We start from the raw sequence: 18,190 nt of genomic DNA, 5'->3' as shown, positions 1-18,190 counted from the left end.
ATTTATATTGATTAATATTAGTATTATTTATTAATAGTATTAATGACTGATGTACGGAAATAGTTGTATTGAGCCAATTGGGCAATTCAAATGAAAATAATCTCTTTTAAATACTGCTCTTCTACTTTTCCTTTTCAGTGTTGTTGGTTTTCTTACAAAAAATTTAGAGCATAAAAAACTCTCTTCATTCGCCGCACGAAAATAATAAAATATAAAATAAGATAGCATCGCGCACACAATGCAATGCATCAAAACAGTACATATTTATGAATCTCGATGTATAAATAAAATATAGAGAGAAAAATGAAGATTTCTCGTATTACGATAAACGCATCCCGAGATGCAGAAATGCAGATAGCTAATGCCACCATACCCGTTGGGCCAAGGAAAGATATTTTTGGGCAATTTTTCGAGAATGAGATAGAGCCGCCCCGAAAGCGAAAAAAAACGGATCCGGGTGGGAGGAAAAGGGGAAAAGAAAGATGCAGAATGCGAGCTATGGTGCATGCATTTTTCCATCTTTCTCTTTCTCGCACGCCTTCTATCTCCGCTATTTCTCTTTTCCCGTCACGGTCTCTCAACATCACGCCGTCCTTGTCTAAGCCAGTTCCGTTTCTGTCCGTCCTTCTTCGTCTCTCTCATCGAATCTCGGGGTAGCGGCCGATGGTGGTGGTAGTCGCGTCCGGATGGTGGTGGTTATGGTGGGGGGGTAGTTGGTTCCTTCGTGCCTATACTGCTCCCTATCTCTCCTTTCTCTCCCTATGGGAGAGCGAGGAGAGCCCCCGTAGCCGCGCACTGCGCACCGAGTTCATCATAGACAGAGCGATCTCTCTGACAGCTCCTCGTCGGTCTTGAACAGAGGTGGAATCGTCCAGATTCTGTCCATCTCTTCGGTTCTACGGTAGCGTGTCAGTAAACGGAAAATAGGAAAGAATAACGGGGGATAACGAAAGTGCGCGATTTTCTCGCGTTCTTCGAACGGGCGGTTGCTCTCGAATCATCATTGCGTCCCGATCATACTGTGCTCCCAGATTCACGAAATTTTTTACCGTCTCCTCTGTCTCATTTGTGATTTCTCAACGACCTCGGTCGATCTTTGATCGTATCCTTTCTTCGACTTTGGCGGGAATCTTTTCACATCACAAACGCGATTCGATCAAATGCGTTGACACCTCCGCTTCTAAAGTCCCTTGAAGCGGATCTGATCCGATCTCTTTTTCTTCCCTTTCCCCATTCGTTCTTCCACGTCTTTCTCTTCCGCAATCCTCAAAGCCTCGCCTGGTTTTATCGTCACCGTCACACCGTGTGTGACGATCGCGGGAAGTTTGCTATTTGACTGTTTGCACGAGCGGAGAGAAAGATAGGCGCGGTTACGAGTAAGAGAGGCAGAGGAAGTCGCGGTAGAAGAGGAAGAAGCGGTGGTTGAGGAGAAAGAGGAAGAGGACCTGTAACTAAGAGGCGGGGAAGGGGGAAGATTGTGATGGTCCGTGTGTGGGAGGAGTAGGAGGATCCCGAGGGCGACTTTTCTTTTATTTGAGCTTGACACTTCGCCGCGAGCGCGCACACACACCGGAAGTGCCAAGTGAGACATCAAGCTCTCCTCTCCATTTCTGTCTAACGCATCGAGAAATTGGAAGAAAACGATAGAAGCGTACTGGAACGTATTCAAAGGGCGAAAGAACGACAGGATGTCACTGGATCTTCGGATAGAGTTTGCCGAGAAAGGTGTCGTGATCCGCGACTTTGCGGTACAAATCGGATAAAGAAATCTTCGCAGGAGAAACACCGTTCAGAGACGAGCTATGCTGAAGTCCTCCTTCAGCGCCGAAGAGAATGCCAAAGACGAGAATAGAGCCGGTGCGACAAAGACTTTAGTGATAGTGACCTCATCGTATACCTCGACCAAGTCTGGAGTACGCTGAAGCTCTCCACATTTCGTTCAGAAAATATCGACAGTATTTCCCTTCCAAAGATAAGTATATCTAACAATATTGAGCGAGAATTGCCTCGACAATTCTCGACCGTCAAACATCGTTCTCTCGTCGATAAACGCAACGGAGATCCTTAATGAGAGAACATACACGTAAGTGGTGCATCAAAGGATAGCGAAGCGTCATTACCAGACAAACGAGTCACAAGAAGGAAGGTGATTACATCTCGAGAACGAACCTCGTCATCGAGCAAGCGTGCCGACGCAATAAGCTGCCACGAGAGCCGAGATCGAGACGCATACACACTCGATGAATTGCCCGATCGCCGCGGAATATTATTGTCTCGGGGTAGTTTTCGAAACGAACCCTCGAAGCAGCGAAACTGGGAGTTCTCGAATCGCACGGAACGTCAAAGGAGAAGCGCCGGTGCCCGGGGCGAGGTGGAGTCCTCGACGCGTGCCAGGCTGCTGATCACAGGCACCGCAGCGAAAAGAGTAGGAGAGGGACCGGAGAATACAGGCAAAGAAAGAGAAAGGCATACGAAGAGAGAAAGAGAGAAGGAGAGAGAGAGCGAAGAAGGAAAAAAGAGAGAGGGAGAGAAAAAACGGGAGCAACTTTAGCATCGTCTCGAACAAGGGGTCCTTCCGTTTGGGTGCTAGGGGTGCGCAGCCCTGGACGAAGGGTCGCGCTCAATTCTTTTAAAGTGGGCAAAGCGCGCAAAGAAGAGGAGAACGTCCTCGGGGCGATGACAGGATGCCTCCGTCTCGTACAGGACGCGCATACGAAAGACCGCCGTCCAGGATCGCCACGAGAATCGGCCCCGCTGTTGCCCTATTGCTGATTCTCTTCGAACATCGTCGGTAAATATCATCGCAAATATCATCCAATAATCATAAACCCCTTTAACTTTTTTCAATGTTTTCGAAGTACGATTTGTAGAATCAAAATTGTAAAATGTGAATACTTTTCGATATCACATCGTTGCTGTAAAAATAATAAATTCATATATGCGTTGGTCACAAATTAATAATATAAATCTAATTCACTAATTAGTTATTATAATTAATAATATAATAGCCAAAAAACTTTGCTTTTAATCTAATTATGTTTGTAATTAGCAAAATAAAATATGACGAATTTATTTTAAAAATCCATGCCATTATAGAAATCATTGATATGTTATAACTTCATTAATATCTAAAATGGAAAATAGTGTTTCTTCATATTCGTGAAAATTGATTACGTTAAATTCAATACTGATATCTTAATTTTATCCTAAAATAAAATGTAATGACGTAATATATTTTTTATGCATCTTTAGGTACAAGATTCCAAGTATGCACATCTTTTTCAATTTTACTTAAATTTCATAAATTGGAATATAGCGTTATACAAAGCATCTCATATGAAATTTACAAGATGACCGCATAATCGTTCTTATATTACGCACACGTTAGCTTATTACGTATTCATTATTCGCTACGTATATTCGTTCACATCGCCAATTTATTTTCGCTTAAACGTTTGATCAATTCTTCTTCGCGATTGACTACACGATATACGATCTCTCCGATCCTTCTCTCTCGTCCTCTACATTCTCTCCTTTTTTCTCTTCACACTTCACACTTCACCGTCGCCGCGATTACTCTTCTGGGGAGGCCTCGTTCTATACCTCGTACTTCGATCCACACGATGCACCATAATGCAGACGTCAAAACGTCACTCTCACCCGGCTTTTTATTCGTCCGCTCTGCGACGAAGCGCTTCAAATCGCGAAATCGTTCACGAAATTCACGTTGTCCATCCCGCGATGGAAAGTACACGAGGAACACGACAATGTCGCGGAACAACCGAGGAGAAGCTGCGACGAGAGCAGCGGTCGCCGTGTCTAATCTCGCCGAGAGAAATTTACGACCGCGGTAGCCACGACCGGCTTCTTCCTTCGTCTTTTTCCCCCGGTGCGTCTTCTATGCTCCTGACTCCGTCGTCCACTCTCTTAGTTTCCTCTGCGGAAAGAATCCGTCAATAGGGCGCGTTTCTTCGATCCGGCGGTCCACAGACATGCACAATGACGAAGTGCAAATAGGCCGTTCCAACCGGGTTCTGTATCGCGAAGAATGGATCCCGCTGCGATCTTTATTATAGCTCTTCAATCGTAATACTAATCGCGCGCCTTGTGGCCCGGGATTGCCCCAAACTAGATTTCTTTTTTTGCGAAAAGTGACACCATGATTTTCGGACAATGCGCATTCGAATTGAAAAAGATTGCTTCAGTCGCTTAGATAACACTGAGATATATGTATAAATATGCAAATACACATTTTAAAGAGAATTATATAGTTAATTAAAAAATTCTCTAATAGTTATAAATGCTAAATTCCAAATCAAACGCAAAAAAAAAAAGAATTGCATATGAGATTATTTACAATTGCTAATCGAGAGAAGCATGATTTCTCTTTCGAGGCGCACTCTTTCTCTTTTTTCAGCAAATAATATTTCATATTAAGCAATATTAAAAAATATCTTCTCATTTATATAACACTCATTTATGTAAGAGCCTCTCTTTCTCTCTCGTCATCAAGTTATCGCATCGATGAGTAAAGATCGCTGCGTTAGTAAAACTTGTAGAACTGTCAATCAGATACTATAGTCGTAAAATCTGGTATCGCGCGTATAAAAGTGTCAAGTAATAAATTTTGTAATCGCAGCGCTTCGTGATAATAATGTTTCTCATTCGTCGTCGTCCGGCGTGGTATCGTACACGATAATCGCCAATGATTCGCCACAAGTCCTCGAAATATATACACACGAACGACTCTTCGTCAATAGCGGACAGGCTCTTTTCTGAGACCCACGCTGGCACTTGTAAATAATTACGCCTAACATCCGGGAATAGAAGGTGCGTTGGCGCATATGGGAGTAGATTCACGCACATTCACGTACGTATACTTGTGTACGAGTCGAACCTGCAGGATGGCATTGAATTACAGTTTTGATGATATAATAGTCAATAAATTAGTTCGTGCGCGCACGACACGCGCATCTTCAACATTTTGACACGTATGTGCACACAGCTTTCCCCGATATATACTATGGTATATGATATTTCTTGCTGATGATGACAAAGTTTAACGCGCGATAGTTATGTGTATCTTTAAATATCTTACGAGTCGATAAAGTCCATTTAAAAATCTGTAAGCTTTAAAATATTTCTTTTATTGTTAAAATGGAAAGATATGGCTATTTACTCATATAATCATTATTATTAGATTTTTCAACGGCAAACTTTTTAAGTAAGCACTATTATTGAATATGAATCTTATCAAATATGAATTTATCTGTCTCACAATCAATTAATTGAACAATTAGTATAAAGTAATACGCGCATATACTATGTTAATAAAATTCTTTTTCAAAATTAAAACTTGATCTTGATGTTGATTCTAAATGACACATTAAATATAATTGAGAAGAGAAAGAAACTCGATAAGGTTGATAATATTAGAGACATCGTTTGCAGATGACATATAGGATAGAAAATTAAAACAGTCGTTCTAAAAGAGAGTCTACAAAATGTGTAATAACTTAACAACCGAATAGATAAGTCGCGGTTTGCAGCCTCTTCGATACAACTTCATTTTCAAGAGATTTATATTATTAGGAAGAAGAAATAATCGGATGCCTGAAAATTTATTAACGATAGAAGTAATGCGAAATATTGCACGAGGCAATTGACGAACCAGAGGAGAATCCTGTTTTATCGCAAAGTTACAGGTCGCCGTAACTTACGCGTTAGATACCATCTGCGGAACGTAATTCGCGGACTATCGCATTCCTTACAATGTACTCGCCGCGAAATCGATTTACTCTCGTAAAGATCGAGGGAAGAGGGAGACAGCTCGATATTTACCGCAGGTATTCTCGTGAGTTGGATAGTGAAAAAGGGCGAGTTTCCTCTCTCTCTCTCTCTCTCTCTCTCTCTCTCTCTCTCTCTCTTTCTTCCCACTAGGTATATCCCATTAGATGTGAAATTCCGTACCGTGTTCCCCTCTCTCATCTCCGCGAGCAGAACGAAGAACGGGGTTAAATAAAATACGTGCATCTCTCTTTCTCCCCGTATCGTCGCCATCTTGGATTCTTGTGCGATCCCTTGGATTATTGCAAAAATGCGGGACACGCGCTCGCGTATCTCGTCTCCGATTTGCCGAGCGGGTTCCCATGAGATCGAGCGTCCGAAGCGAAATGGAATTATAACGCTAAAAGCGCAATGTCAAGCGTTTGCGTAAGAAATCGCGCTTACATCATCTTGTTACTTCATTTTCCAAATACAGCATCGAACGAATGTAATTCTTAATTAGTAATATATCGTGCTGTATTTATCGTAAAATAATCAATCTTTAATTTATTTGACATTAACTCTTAATCAATCCCACAGGACGGTATCGATCTTTTTAACCATAACGAAGAATTTTTTAATAGACAAATGTTTGAAAAATATTATACAAAATTTCCATTCATTTTTAATCGCACATATACATCTATCGAAATATATTTTGATCGAGAAATTATCCTCTCGATAGAATATATGTATAGTTTAGAATAATTGCTACCGATAATAAAGCGATTGGTAAACAAAGTTTTGCACTCTCTTATCGCGATTGCACTGTCACTATAAGCGACACGGTGGAATAATCGCTTCACGTATTCGGCTTGTACCTTAATCGCGAAGTAAGACGCGTGCACGAGCGGTGGGGAAGCCGAAACGCGCGCGCGAGAGGTAGTAGGAATAATCTCTTGATACAATCCGACTACCTCCGCAGGTACTCGGTGTCTTTCGTAATTTGTTGGAGGAGTTAAGATCATTAATCTGCTTTCGGTAGATCATCAATAGCGCGAAAGATAGCAACGCTGCAACGGTGTACTGGTAATGGGAGCTCTCAATAACCTTCGCGACCCTAAAACCCCCGTCGTTCTTTTCCCACACTACGTAGTATCATCGGGATCTTCTTTCCTTTTTTTTTTCTTATTATCATCCATTCCCCCGTCGATTTCTTCTTCGTCTTGCTCCTCTTTCTTCGTTCACGCGGGTGCTATACGCAGCTTTTACTTTAGAAGAAGCTCGTCCGCTAATTTGTACCCGCAGATAACCGAGCGACCCACGAAGAGCCTTGCATCCGTGACATCCTGCGGAACCCTCCGAAAGTCCCTTCGACGAAAAAATAAACCGTTCCGAGGCGCTACAAGCAGATTAATGATCGTGAAGGACGCTACGGCGATCTTTTCGCGCTGCTGACCACAATCTTACGAATTTCACGATCGTCGATAGGAACATTTTACCATATTTTCACATGTTAACGGCTTACGTTAATTTTCATAAAATTATTAGCTTTCCTGACTGAATGCATTGCAGGAAATTTTTAACTTTGGCTGCACTTAATTTTTTTGCCACATTCGAAATAAATTGCTACACAGAGAGAGAGAGAGAGAGAGAGAGAGAGAGAGAAAAGGAGAGAAAAAAAAACTGTTCAATCAATTTAAAAATGATAATTTTAGCTTTAGTATTATAAAAATGCTATTCGAATGATCGCACACATCATTTCACAATTCTTTTTGTAAGAAATAATCTATTAAAAATACGAGCATTTTCAAATCTTAAAATTCTGTTCTTTTATTATACATATACATCATTTTATTTCGAAAAATTGAAGGATTTAATCCGTATCCAGGAAAAACGAAATGTTAATCCAACAATTCGATAGATACAAGTCTTTATCGCTTACCATTTACTAACCCAGCAAATACACCCAGCAAGCTATTAAAGAGGCTGTAAAAAATCCTGATAATACGATCGCCTAGCATTTTGGTAAAGCACGCGGTAACAGGAAATGACGACTTTGCTGGTCTCGCGGCGAACGAAACGAACTGGGCAACCCTCCCTTCTATCTCTTTCTTTCGATAGAGCGACGCGCGTTTTCGACACACGCACGCATGCACGCACGCTTCTGTCCTTTCTTTTCTCCACCTCGAAATTAATTAACACCCGGTACGTCGTAATACGCGGCCATTAGGCAGCAGCCGTCACTTAAGATAGCGCTTTAAGAGCTCCTCTTCCAAGAGATGGATGCCGTTATCGCGCACTAAGCGGGGGACGGGAACAGGACACGCATCGCGCAAGAAGGAAGGGGGCCGAACGCGCAAGGGGGAAGGGAACCGAACGCGCGAGCCTTCTCCTCTGTCGTGGCCCCTTCGTGCAGGGCGAGCTGCTATGGCAGAAACAGACGGCAAGATATAGAAATGGTTTTATATCCGGTTCTTTGAGAGCGTTCGCACCTATTGACCTCGGCCTCGTAAAGTCGAAAGAAAGCGGACGCCCGTACGTGGTGCACGCGTGCGCAAAAGTGCGCGCCGTGCCTCGCGCGGCCGTAAAAATCGGTGCTCCAGACCACGATTAGTGATGCATCGTACATCGTATATATTCGGAGATGCAGCCGGCTCCGAATCTCGATATGCGATATTTTAATACGAGCGTTATCATTAGGCAGGAGTTTCTATCTATCCAGGTGAAATATAGAAATCGCAATTTAAAACAGAGAGACGTCGATTATATTAATTTAAATATCAATTAAATAATAGTATGGATACATCATTATTAAGACGTCGTATTATCTAAATAGAAATAGAAATTGAAAATAATGTGCGGTTATATTTTCAAAAATTATTCGTTACCACAATCCAAGATTCTGTTATATTCAAAAAGACAATTTCGTACATAATCGAAAGCAAAAAACGCTAATTAATCAAATAATTTACTTCGGAGCATATCGATAAATATCGTTTATACTTCCCCTTCTCTTTCTGAAATATTTATCGTTAAATATCGATGCTTCCTAATACTATCTCGATACCGGTAATCATCCATGGTGCAATTGCTTGCGCACCGTTACCTGGGAAGAACTCAATGATAATCAGTTTCGCGAGTTTAACCAGGTGGCGAGCTTGACCGGCTGCCCCCGTGCTTCCGCACGTCGTCACTAATTACACTCGACACATGCTAAACTAATATGTACGTTCGCAACCGGGAAGAGAAATAACGGCGATGAAAAGGCTAGGATGCGGGTTCTAACTTGGCAGTAAATACTTGTAGCTTATTACATATTTTTTTCTTCGTCAATTTCTTATGAGATACTGTAATTATCTCAAGATTTGACGATAGGGAAGCAACACTGTATTCAATTATGCAATACGGTCAAAGAATTTCTCATTAAAATTAATATTGGAGATTTCGTAAAAACTTCCGGACATGATGGTAAATCAGATAGTGATTTATGACACGCAATGCAATTTCTCTTCCGAAAAAGGCGTAAAAGGGGTTAATTAACGTTTTCACACGTTGCATATCCGCATTGCGTACTTGATAATCGAAAGAATTGTCAAAGTCGCGGAGATAAAGCAGCGGAGGAAAAGCAGGGTATCTTTAATAAACGTCTGATTCACGAGTGGTACGCGTTCGTGATCGGGAATTCCGATAGCCGGGAACGAGGAAAGACAAGTAGAGGATGAGAGCGTTAAAGGTGCTGGTGAACGACTGAGAAGATCATGCCATATCGTGAACACGAGGAATGCCTCCAGCTAGATTTCCCGGAGCCAAAATCACTTAAATCAAACGCGACTTAAAAAAACCGCTCCCGTGAGAAAATCATTCGCTTCGCTATTTGAAACTCGCAATTTAAATTGAACGGACGGAATTAATTGCGCGCGTCCATCAATAATACGTTTTTATCAGCCGTAAAGAAACTCGAAAAAAAAAATAATAAATAAATAAATAAATGTAAATGCTCCATTACTCTTTTTACGCTTTCGTACCGCGTTCAATGTGACAATTCTCGCGTTTCAGAAATTCTTGCGCATTTATATAAGAAGTCTGAAATGACGTAACTACATTGTTCGAGTACACGCTATACGATTTCTTATCAGATACAGAAGCGATAAAAGATCGCACTTATTTCGCCCATACATCTCCCAGCTCATTTAATCTTGATAAAAAAGACGAATCTCATTTTACATATTTAATCACGACACGGTCTATTATCTTAATCGTAATCGCTTATGGTGATCGTAGAAATGAGCGATGAATTGATTAATATTTCTTTTTCAGTGCAGTTAGCCTAATGAGCAATTCCGTGGATGATTGGGTGAGCGGCAGCGTCGTTTGTAACGGCATCCCGGGATTAACGAAGGAGCAACGCGAGATTTGCCACAGAAATCCCGATGTTACCGTAGCCGCGACGAAGGGGCTGCAAATGGCAATATCCGAGTGTCAGCATCAGTTCATGTGGCACAGGTGGAATTGCTCGTCCCTCACACCCAGCAGCAGAATTCAACAGAGCAGCGTCCTTCTTCAACGAGGTACTGAGAATACTTGACGAGCGAAATTATCTGATCAAAACTGAACTCGTGATTAATAAGCTGTCGCCTCGCTAATGGCAAATTAATGTTTCCTGGATCATTAAATTCGTCTCGATTCGCGCTGTAAGTACAAATGAACGAAACTAATAGGACTCCATTAAAGAACTGAGAGAAACGACTGGTAAAATTATGTGAAAAACGGTACGAAAGCAACCGAAAGTTTTTATACCGTGTGTTGTCTCGAAACAATATAATTTCAGAGAAACAGGTTTCTAGATATAATTTTTTTAGAGTATAATTAGATCATTCTATATGTATATAACAGAGTAATCTTTACGAGTGAAAATATATCCATCTTGCCCGTTGATGGAATAAGAAAGCCAATTATTCAAATAATCATAATAATAATAAATTAAAATAAAATTCAAATCTACATTTATCGTAGATGACACGAACAAAAGATACTTTATTACATTATTATATATAAATGCAACGTATATATATTTTTATTTGTTAGAGATATATATTTTTGTGACTATCAGAAAAATAGTATCATACATTTATTCAAAACGCACAATATTTTGAATCGTACAAAACGTGCTGAACAAATGGTTCCAGATAATTTGAATCGATGATATTTCGCGTCTACGGACAAAAGTTCTGGATGACTCCTCATCGTGTAATCGCCAGGTACGTGTTTCTTGAAGGAATAATACAAAGTGGAATCTTTTACGACGTCGCGTTGACGGCGGGACGCCGGCGAGGGAAGAGGGAACGACGCGTTTTCTTAAATCAAAGCGCACAGCGTAACCTACCCGCGGCAGACCCCGAAAACCTGTCCCAATTCCATAAGAAGATCCTGCGGTCGGCCTATTCCGGTGTGACATATAAATTCGTCGTGGCGCGTACGTGCGCCGAAAGAGGAAACATATATCGTGTCGGACGAATGCGCGAGAGCGCGACATCGGGCGCACCTGACCTGAAAGCTTAAGCTCGTCCGGGGGCCCGCATCCCGGCCCCTCGTTATCTGCCTCCGTGGATCGGTACGCCTTTTTTTGCCCGCGAGACGGAAGGAGGTGTCGATTCCACGACTTTTTCAAGAGTTACGTAAAGCGACCCGTCCTCACCGATCGTGGAATTCTAACGAGATACATTCGATACTTACTCCGACGAGTTTAATTCCCTTTCTCGCGTTTCGCAAAATCGCTCTGCGAATATGGTCCTCGCTCGCCATCACATTCATTCTCCTCGATTCATTTTTCATACGCTGTTGTTTTGACAAAGAAATAAAGTGTATAGATAAAAAGAATTATATATGCGATCATTAATTTTTAAATTTTTGCGTCGTAAAAATACGTTGCCCTTCATCGTACAAAATGGTACGAATTTTTTTCTCATACCCTATGTGTACAATGTGTTTAGTCGCTGCACGAATAGTATGCTATTTCGCGGAGGAATCGCAGATGGTCACATCAATCGCACGGATGTTCGCGCGCGACGAAAACCCCCTTACATTCGTCCCAGTGCGGGAACGAGCACGCGAAAAAGGTTCGATTCACCGATTATCCGTAACATCGGCAACAACCGGTCGGTCGTTATTAAATTTTGGCTCTCGAGTCAGAGGGCAGTAGCTTCCGAGAAAAGCGCACCGTCCAACAGTCACCGTCCCCTTCTTTAAAGGGATCAGTGGCCAGGTGGAGAGAGAGAAGACGGTCTGCGAGAAATCCACCGTGTCAAATTCGGGCCCCGGGTCCGGCATCTCGACAAGAACCGCTTGTAGCTAAGTCACTCAGACACGGTCCTCTTGCCCTCTCGTTGCTCTCAACGCGATCCTGCTTTCCCCCCGGCCCCTCTTGCCCCGGCTTTTCTCGCCTATCGTCCGGTTTCGGCAAAACGACTTAATGTATTATGAAAAGTACACGGAACCGATCTCCGACCGTTCCGAGATCGGACCGTAAGGCCCACACAAGAAGACCGGACCCGTTGCCGGCACCGAATCGCCGCAACGATGCTCCGCGATGACAGGATTTATAGTTATAAATATGAAAACGTCTAAAACGTCGAAATGAAAACTCTTTCTTCTATTTCTAACAACCACTAACTCTCACTCCTTGACCCTTCGAACAGACCCCCTCGGATTCTAACAACGAAGGATTCCATAAAAATGAAACGTGGTAAAACTCGTATGTAAAACTCGTTAAGAAACATCGTTAAGATACGAAGATGAAATTGTTATAGCCTAAATAATGATAACGTATAAACAAAGATTGCATGTATCTCCTGTCTATTAATTAAAGAATAGCCGAACATCCACGCAAGTGATAGGTACTTTCATTCAAATCGAACAAAGATAATCCCATTAATCGAGTAAACTCGTTATAACGATCTGCGATTCACACATTTTTATTTCAGAACTATGAAGGATACATTCATACACGAGTCTCTTGAGCATGCATTATCTATTAAATCGTTTAAACAATTATACGAATCAATTCTTTCTACAATAGAAGTTTTGACACTATTAAAAAATCTATCGTAACAAGATATCGATAAATAATAGTAACAATATACGCAAGCCTTCTCAATTATGTATTCTCTGCTATACTTATTAAGCATAATTAAATTTCATAAAAATTATTTAAACATCTAATATATCTATAATTGTAAAATATTTTTTGCACATATTTTATTTTTTAAATTTAAATTATATATATGCTGGCAACGGTTTGAAAGTAATGTGGAGATAAAAGAGAAGTATAAAGGAAAGGCTTGTCGTTAATCGAACGGATTCGTTGAACCCGTTTGATTTGTATCTCCTGACTATTCGTTCCCGAAGGACGCTCGTCGTATTCTTGCTGGGACCTCCCGGGCGCTATCTATTGAGTTATCTAAATAGCGATTCGGGCCTGACACGCGAGAGTAGCGCAGGATCCGCGCCACCATCCGTCACTACGTCGCTACGTCAAGACTTTTACGACGGAGAAGCGAAGGAACAGAGATCGCTGCGCGTTCCACGGGATTCTTCCCCGCCTTCCAACTTGGGTTCTCCGCTGTCCCTGAGAGGAGAGACATACAGCTCTCCGCGGAGGATTTATTATGCGCTCCCTCCGTCCTTTTCGCTGTCGGGAAACAGCGACGGTCTCGCGGCACGGTAGCTATCTGCATTATAAAACAGCCATTGCTGCCAATAGCCGTATATAGCGAAAACTCTCAACCACCCCTCCCACTACGCGACCATATAAAGGACCTCTCCCTTGTCTCATTCCAACGAGCAATGCGCGTTTCTCGGCGCGCACTTTAGCGTCCTTGGTATCGAGTCGCGATATCGAGTTCGATGGTACGCGCCGAAAATTGGTGGGTTCTCATCCCCTGACATTTCTATCGGCCCGGGGGAATCTCAGAAAAAATGCTCCGGAGATGCTCGCAGGATTCGCAGAGAAGTCTCTTCAACGTCATCGTGTTTCGTTTCGAAGAGCGACGTAATCAGCTGCCAGCTGTCCGATTACCTTCTATACCGAACGATTAAACAGGTCTATTCTGTCGGGTGATCTAGTAGCGGAATTGACAGCGATTCCGAAAAGATTTCTCATTGTCATTGATATTGGTCGTCTATATCGTTCGTCGACGATGAAAGGGACAGCATTTCGTATTAAATACTGATCGTTGCTATGGGATCCGACGTGTATTACAATCGTCCAATAAACTCATTACGATGGAGAGAAATATCAATATCTGCGAAGCTAGAAATTTCATTTCGAGGATTGAAAATTATGTGTAATTTTTATTTACATACAGTTTTCTTAATATCATAATTTCCAATTTTTTAAATTTCATAAATTTTCGTGAATGTTATTATTCTCGGATAAATACCGATCACGTCTTTCGACGAAGAAAAGATCGAGGAAAGGAGAGAACCGTTTCGATATCGATCGTTCGCCACTTCCGTAGAATCGGGCGAGAAATGGGCGAGATTTGTTCGCGAACGGACTCTCGCAGGGACAGAGTTTGGCATCGTATCCGCTTCTCGGATACCCCGTCGCGAGATCGTTTATATTATACATGCGAACATGTGGATGTACCCGCTGGCCGCCGCCGCTGATGGCCGTGCTTTGTTTTGACGGACGGCTGAATAATCTACCTCTGAACTGCGCCTGATGGCTGTCTGTCTGTCGACCCGTCGCATCCCGAACTCGCTACCCAAGTTCCTTCTACGGAAGCTCCTCCGGGATCCCGCTGTTTCATGATCTCTGTCTTTACCCACGTGAGGAGAGAGGAGCGAATGCGATAGAGTGCGAGTCTTGCGTATATTATCCGCGTCGTGTCCGTCGGTGTCGCCGACGACGGATAGCAATTTGCTAACGGAGACAACTACGGGTGTCTTTCTCGAATGAGTCGCATCTCGAACTACCTGTCGGCGTACATCTGCTCCACCATTCGTATATTGAAAGATCGACGCAGCCCGTAATGTACGATACATTAAATAAGCTTGTATTATCTATTTGTCATCAAATTTAATCCGTGAACATTTCTAAGTTGGCAATCGTTTATGGAAATATTAGCGCGAGAAAAAAAACATGGCATTTCGTATGTCAATTCATTACAATAGATGAATTATGAAAGAGGATTCGCTTTTTGACACCATCGTCGAGACACGAATGCAAGATGAATGGAGAACCGATTATCGATCTGTTATAGGTTACAGGGAGACGGCGTTTGCGTACGCGATCTCGGCCGCTGGCGTAGCCCATAGTGTGGCTCGTGCCTGTAGTATGGGTCGCCTACTTTCTTGCGGCTGCGATCCTTCGAGCTACAAGGGTAAAACGCCGGCGAATGCCAGAGGCGTTCAATGGAAGTGGGGTGGCTGCTCTCACAATCTCGACTACGGCATAGAGTTCTCGAGACAGTTCCTAGACACGCGGGAGAAAGCCGGCGACATACAGTCTACGGTGAATCTACACAATAATCAAGCCGGGCGTTTGGTAAGTGCTACTCTCGTAATTCTGACATCGTTAAATTCCGGATATGAGTGTATTCATTAACGAAGAGGTAGAAAAAGGTAGGAATATTACCGTATTGTGTTTATATTTTCCGTATAAATTTCATCATCTTGTATCGCGAAGTTGCGTAATCGGAAAAAATTTACTTAAGAGATATATTTTATTTTTAGTAATACGAATTATAATGTATTAATCTTTTCTAACATAATCTTTAAATTTGTAATAGATAAGTAATTAATTTTTCAAAATTTATTATAAATTCTCGTGATGTGTAGTTCACTTGTATATATCTGTAATTTCAAAATATATCTTTTTTTGACACACAGAGCTTGTGCAATGAAATTAAAAAAAAAAAAAAAATGCTAATTAAGCTATTCAGTATCTCGCTCGCTTCAATCTTATATTCATATCTTTCGCGTAAAATTTTTTCTAGTTATACTCCGTTTTATATACTAATTTATACTGTGAGTTATATACGCGCAAACGTTAAACGATCCTATCGACAAAAAAAAGCCAAATTACATTTTTAATATAGATTATTATTAAAAAAAAAACTATCATCTTTTATAGCAACCTTCGCCACATACGCAAAGTTTCCCATGATAAATATAACGTTCGCCATCTTAAATCTTAAAGCACGGACACGCGCGCAAGAAATGTACCGTTAAACGGTCGGCGAAGAGAGGAAGCGAATTCGCAATCGCGTGCCAAGTCCGTCTGCGAATAATATAGCTCGCACGCCGTCCTACGTGGATCCGTGAGAGAGCTTCGAGTTATCCTGCGCGCGATCCTCCTCTACTCATTCTCCCTTCTACCTTTTCGCCGGCTTTTACTTTTTAGCGATGTGCGCGGTCTTCTTCCTTCCCTCCTATCGTTGTGATAAAAGAGCGAAAAAAAGCGAGAGAGCTAGAGAGAGAGAGAGAGAGAGAGAGAGAGAGAGAGAGAGAGAAAGAGAAACGAAGAAAGATATATGGAAGAAGAGAAAGAGAGAGAGAGAGAGAGAGAGAGAGAAAAGGAAAGTAAGAGAGAACAGCAGAGAAGAGAGAGAGAAGGCTCCTCCTCTCCTCCATGGACCTCTCCACGCTCGCTCTCTCGCCTCGACGTTATTAAGACGAAGCCTCGGGCTGGACCACCCAGCCGTAGACTCATTAACTGTTTTGTACGCGACACCTCTTTGTTTAAAAGAAACTAACCCCTCCCCCTTCCCCCCTTCCTCCCTTCCCTCGCCCTCTTGATCATCCTGCGCATCCGTGCGACTCGTACCTGTTTGTACAGCGTGTTAGAGCCGGCGTTTTTCAGACGACGTCCGATGTATAACGGCAGCATCGCGGATATCGCAATCCGAGGAAAGGATCCGATTCTGTCGGATCGAATCGGCCATGAACGAAAAAGAGATTCGAGAACGGGCGGCAGATGTAAATGAAAAAGAAAAAAAAAAAGAAAAAAAGTCGACAGACCGTTTTGTACAAAGTCAATCGACGTGGAAGCGGCTTTTTTTGCGCAACTTCGTCGCTCAGGATCGTCAATGCGTAAGGCATCTTTGATCGCGCCTTTTCTCATATATCTATGAACTCTTGAATGAATTTTGAGTTGATTTGAATTTTATTTAATAGAAACATGGAATTCCGATACAATGAGCAATGAAACATGCAAAAATTTGCAAAGAGAGAAATAAATCCTTTTACTAGCGTATATTTTCGTAGACCTTATCCGAGTTCAATTAATATCTTGCTATATTTATTTTATTTGCATTCGGCGTCAAATAAAATATCGATCGCAAATTATTCAATTCCAATTTAAAATAGCCTAACAAACAAATATTGCAGGCAGTAGCGAGCAACATGCAGGTACGCTGCAAGTGTCACGGCATGTCCGGCTCGTGCGAGCTGAAGACCTGTTGGAGAGTCACGCCGGACTTCCGGATGGTCGGCAAGACCCTGAAGGAACGTTTCCGGAGCGCCGTGCTGGTGGCGCAGAGCAATCTGGGCAGCGTGACACCGTCGGTCAGAATTCGAGGATCGCGTCGGAGGCGACCCGATCGGCAGAGACAAAGGAAGCATCGCGACGGCCGCAGGAGGAAACCCCGGGATCTCGCTAAGCAACTCTTCTACTATCAGAAATCACCCAACTTTTGCGAACGGGACCCGACGGCCGACATCGCCGGCACCACCGGTCGCCGGTGCAACAAGACCAGCACCGGCGGTGACGGATGTGCCAGTTTGTGCTGCGGCAGGGGTTACAACGTGGTACGACAGCGTCGAACGGAGCGGTGCAAGTGCAAATTTCACTGGTGCTGCTTCGTGCAATGTCAAAATTGCACGGTGGAGGAATGGATCACGGTTTGCAAATAAGACGATAAGGGGGCAACGGAAGACGAAAGTCAAAGACTGATACGGATTTTTCTTTCTCTTTTCGTTTTTCGTGTCGACGATCGATAAAATATACAATGATAATACGTCTCGCACGGTTCCAACGATAAGAGAAGAAATTAATTCCGGGTATTCATCGTTCGAAGGAGACGCGCGCAGCGAGATTATTCGTTCGCAAGAATCAATCAAAGGACGCAAGTCGAGAGGATTAATAATATAAGTTCTTATTCAAATCGGGATTACCAGGCACAAATATCTCCTGGACAATCACAATGTAAGAGCAGATCTCGCACCCTACTACCTTTAAATCTCTGCGAATGTATTAGAAAGATAATAATCTTTGTTAGTAAAATTAAATCGGATTTCTACAGAAGGCGGGAAATCTTTGAATGAAATAGTAATTCGATCTTCTACTTCATTCGTCATCATTTAAAATTACGCAGTCTTTATTACAGACCGGTTTTGCATGTTATCATAGAATCTAAAC

The 18,190-nt window shown here is 42.4% G+C and overlaps 1 protein-coding gene across 1 annotated transcript; it reads left to right on the top strand.

Annotated features, from left to right (window-relative positions):
- The first annotated feature begins 2,551 nt into the window (after window positions 1-2,551).
- On the top strand, window positions 2,552-18,158 carry Wnt10 (Wnt oncogene analog 10). Its single transcript, XM_070308140.1, has 4 exons — window positions 2,552-2,791; window positions 10,087-10,337; window positions 15,033-15,316; window positions 17,161-18,158. Exons 1-4 carry the CDS (start codon window positions 2,685-2,687, stop codon window positions 17,683-17,685), a joined length of 1,167 nt encoding a protein of 388 aa, XP_070164241.1. The 5' UTR covers window positions 2,552-2,684; the 3' UTR covers window positions 17,686-18,158.
- Window positions 18,159-18,190: the final 32 nt, after the last annotated feature.

This window comes from Polyergus mexicanus, unplaced genomic scaffold, assembly GCF_030449975.1.
Source record: "Polyergus mexicanus isolate NDT 795.1 unplaced genomic scaffold, iyPolMexi1.0 SCAF_15, whole genome shotgun sequence".
Taxonomy (NCBI): Eukaryota; Metazoa; Arthropoda; class Insecta; order Hymenoptera; family Formicidae; genus Polyergus; species Polyergus mexicanus.
This window is presented reverse-complemented; position numbering and strand designations above follow the sequence as displayed.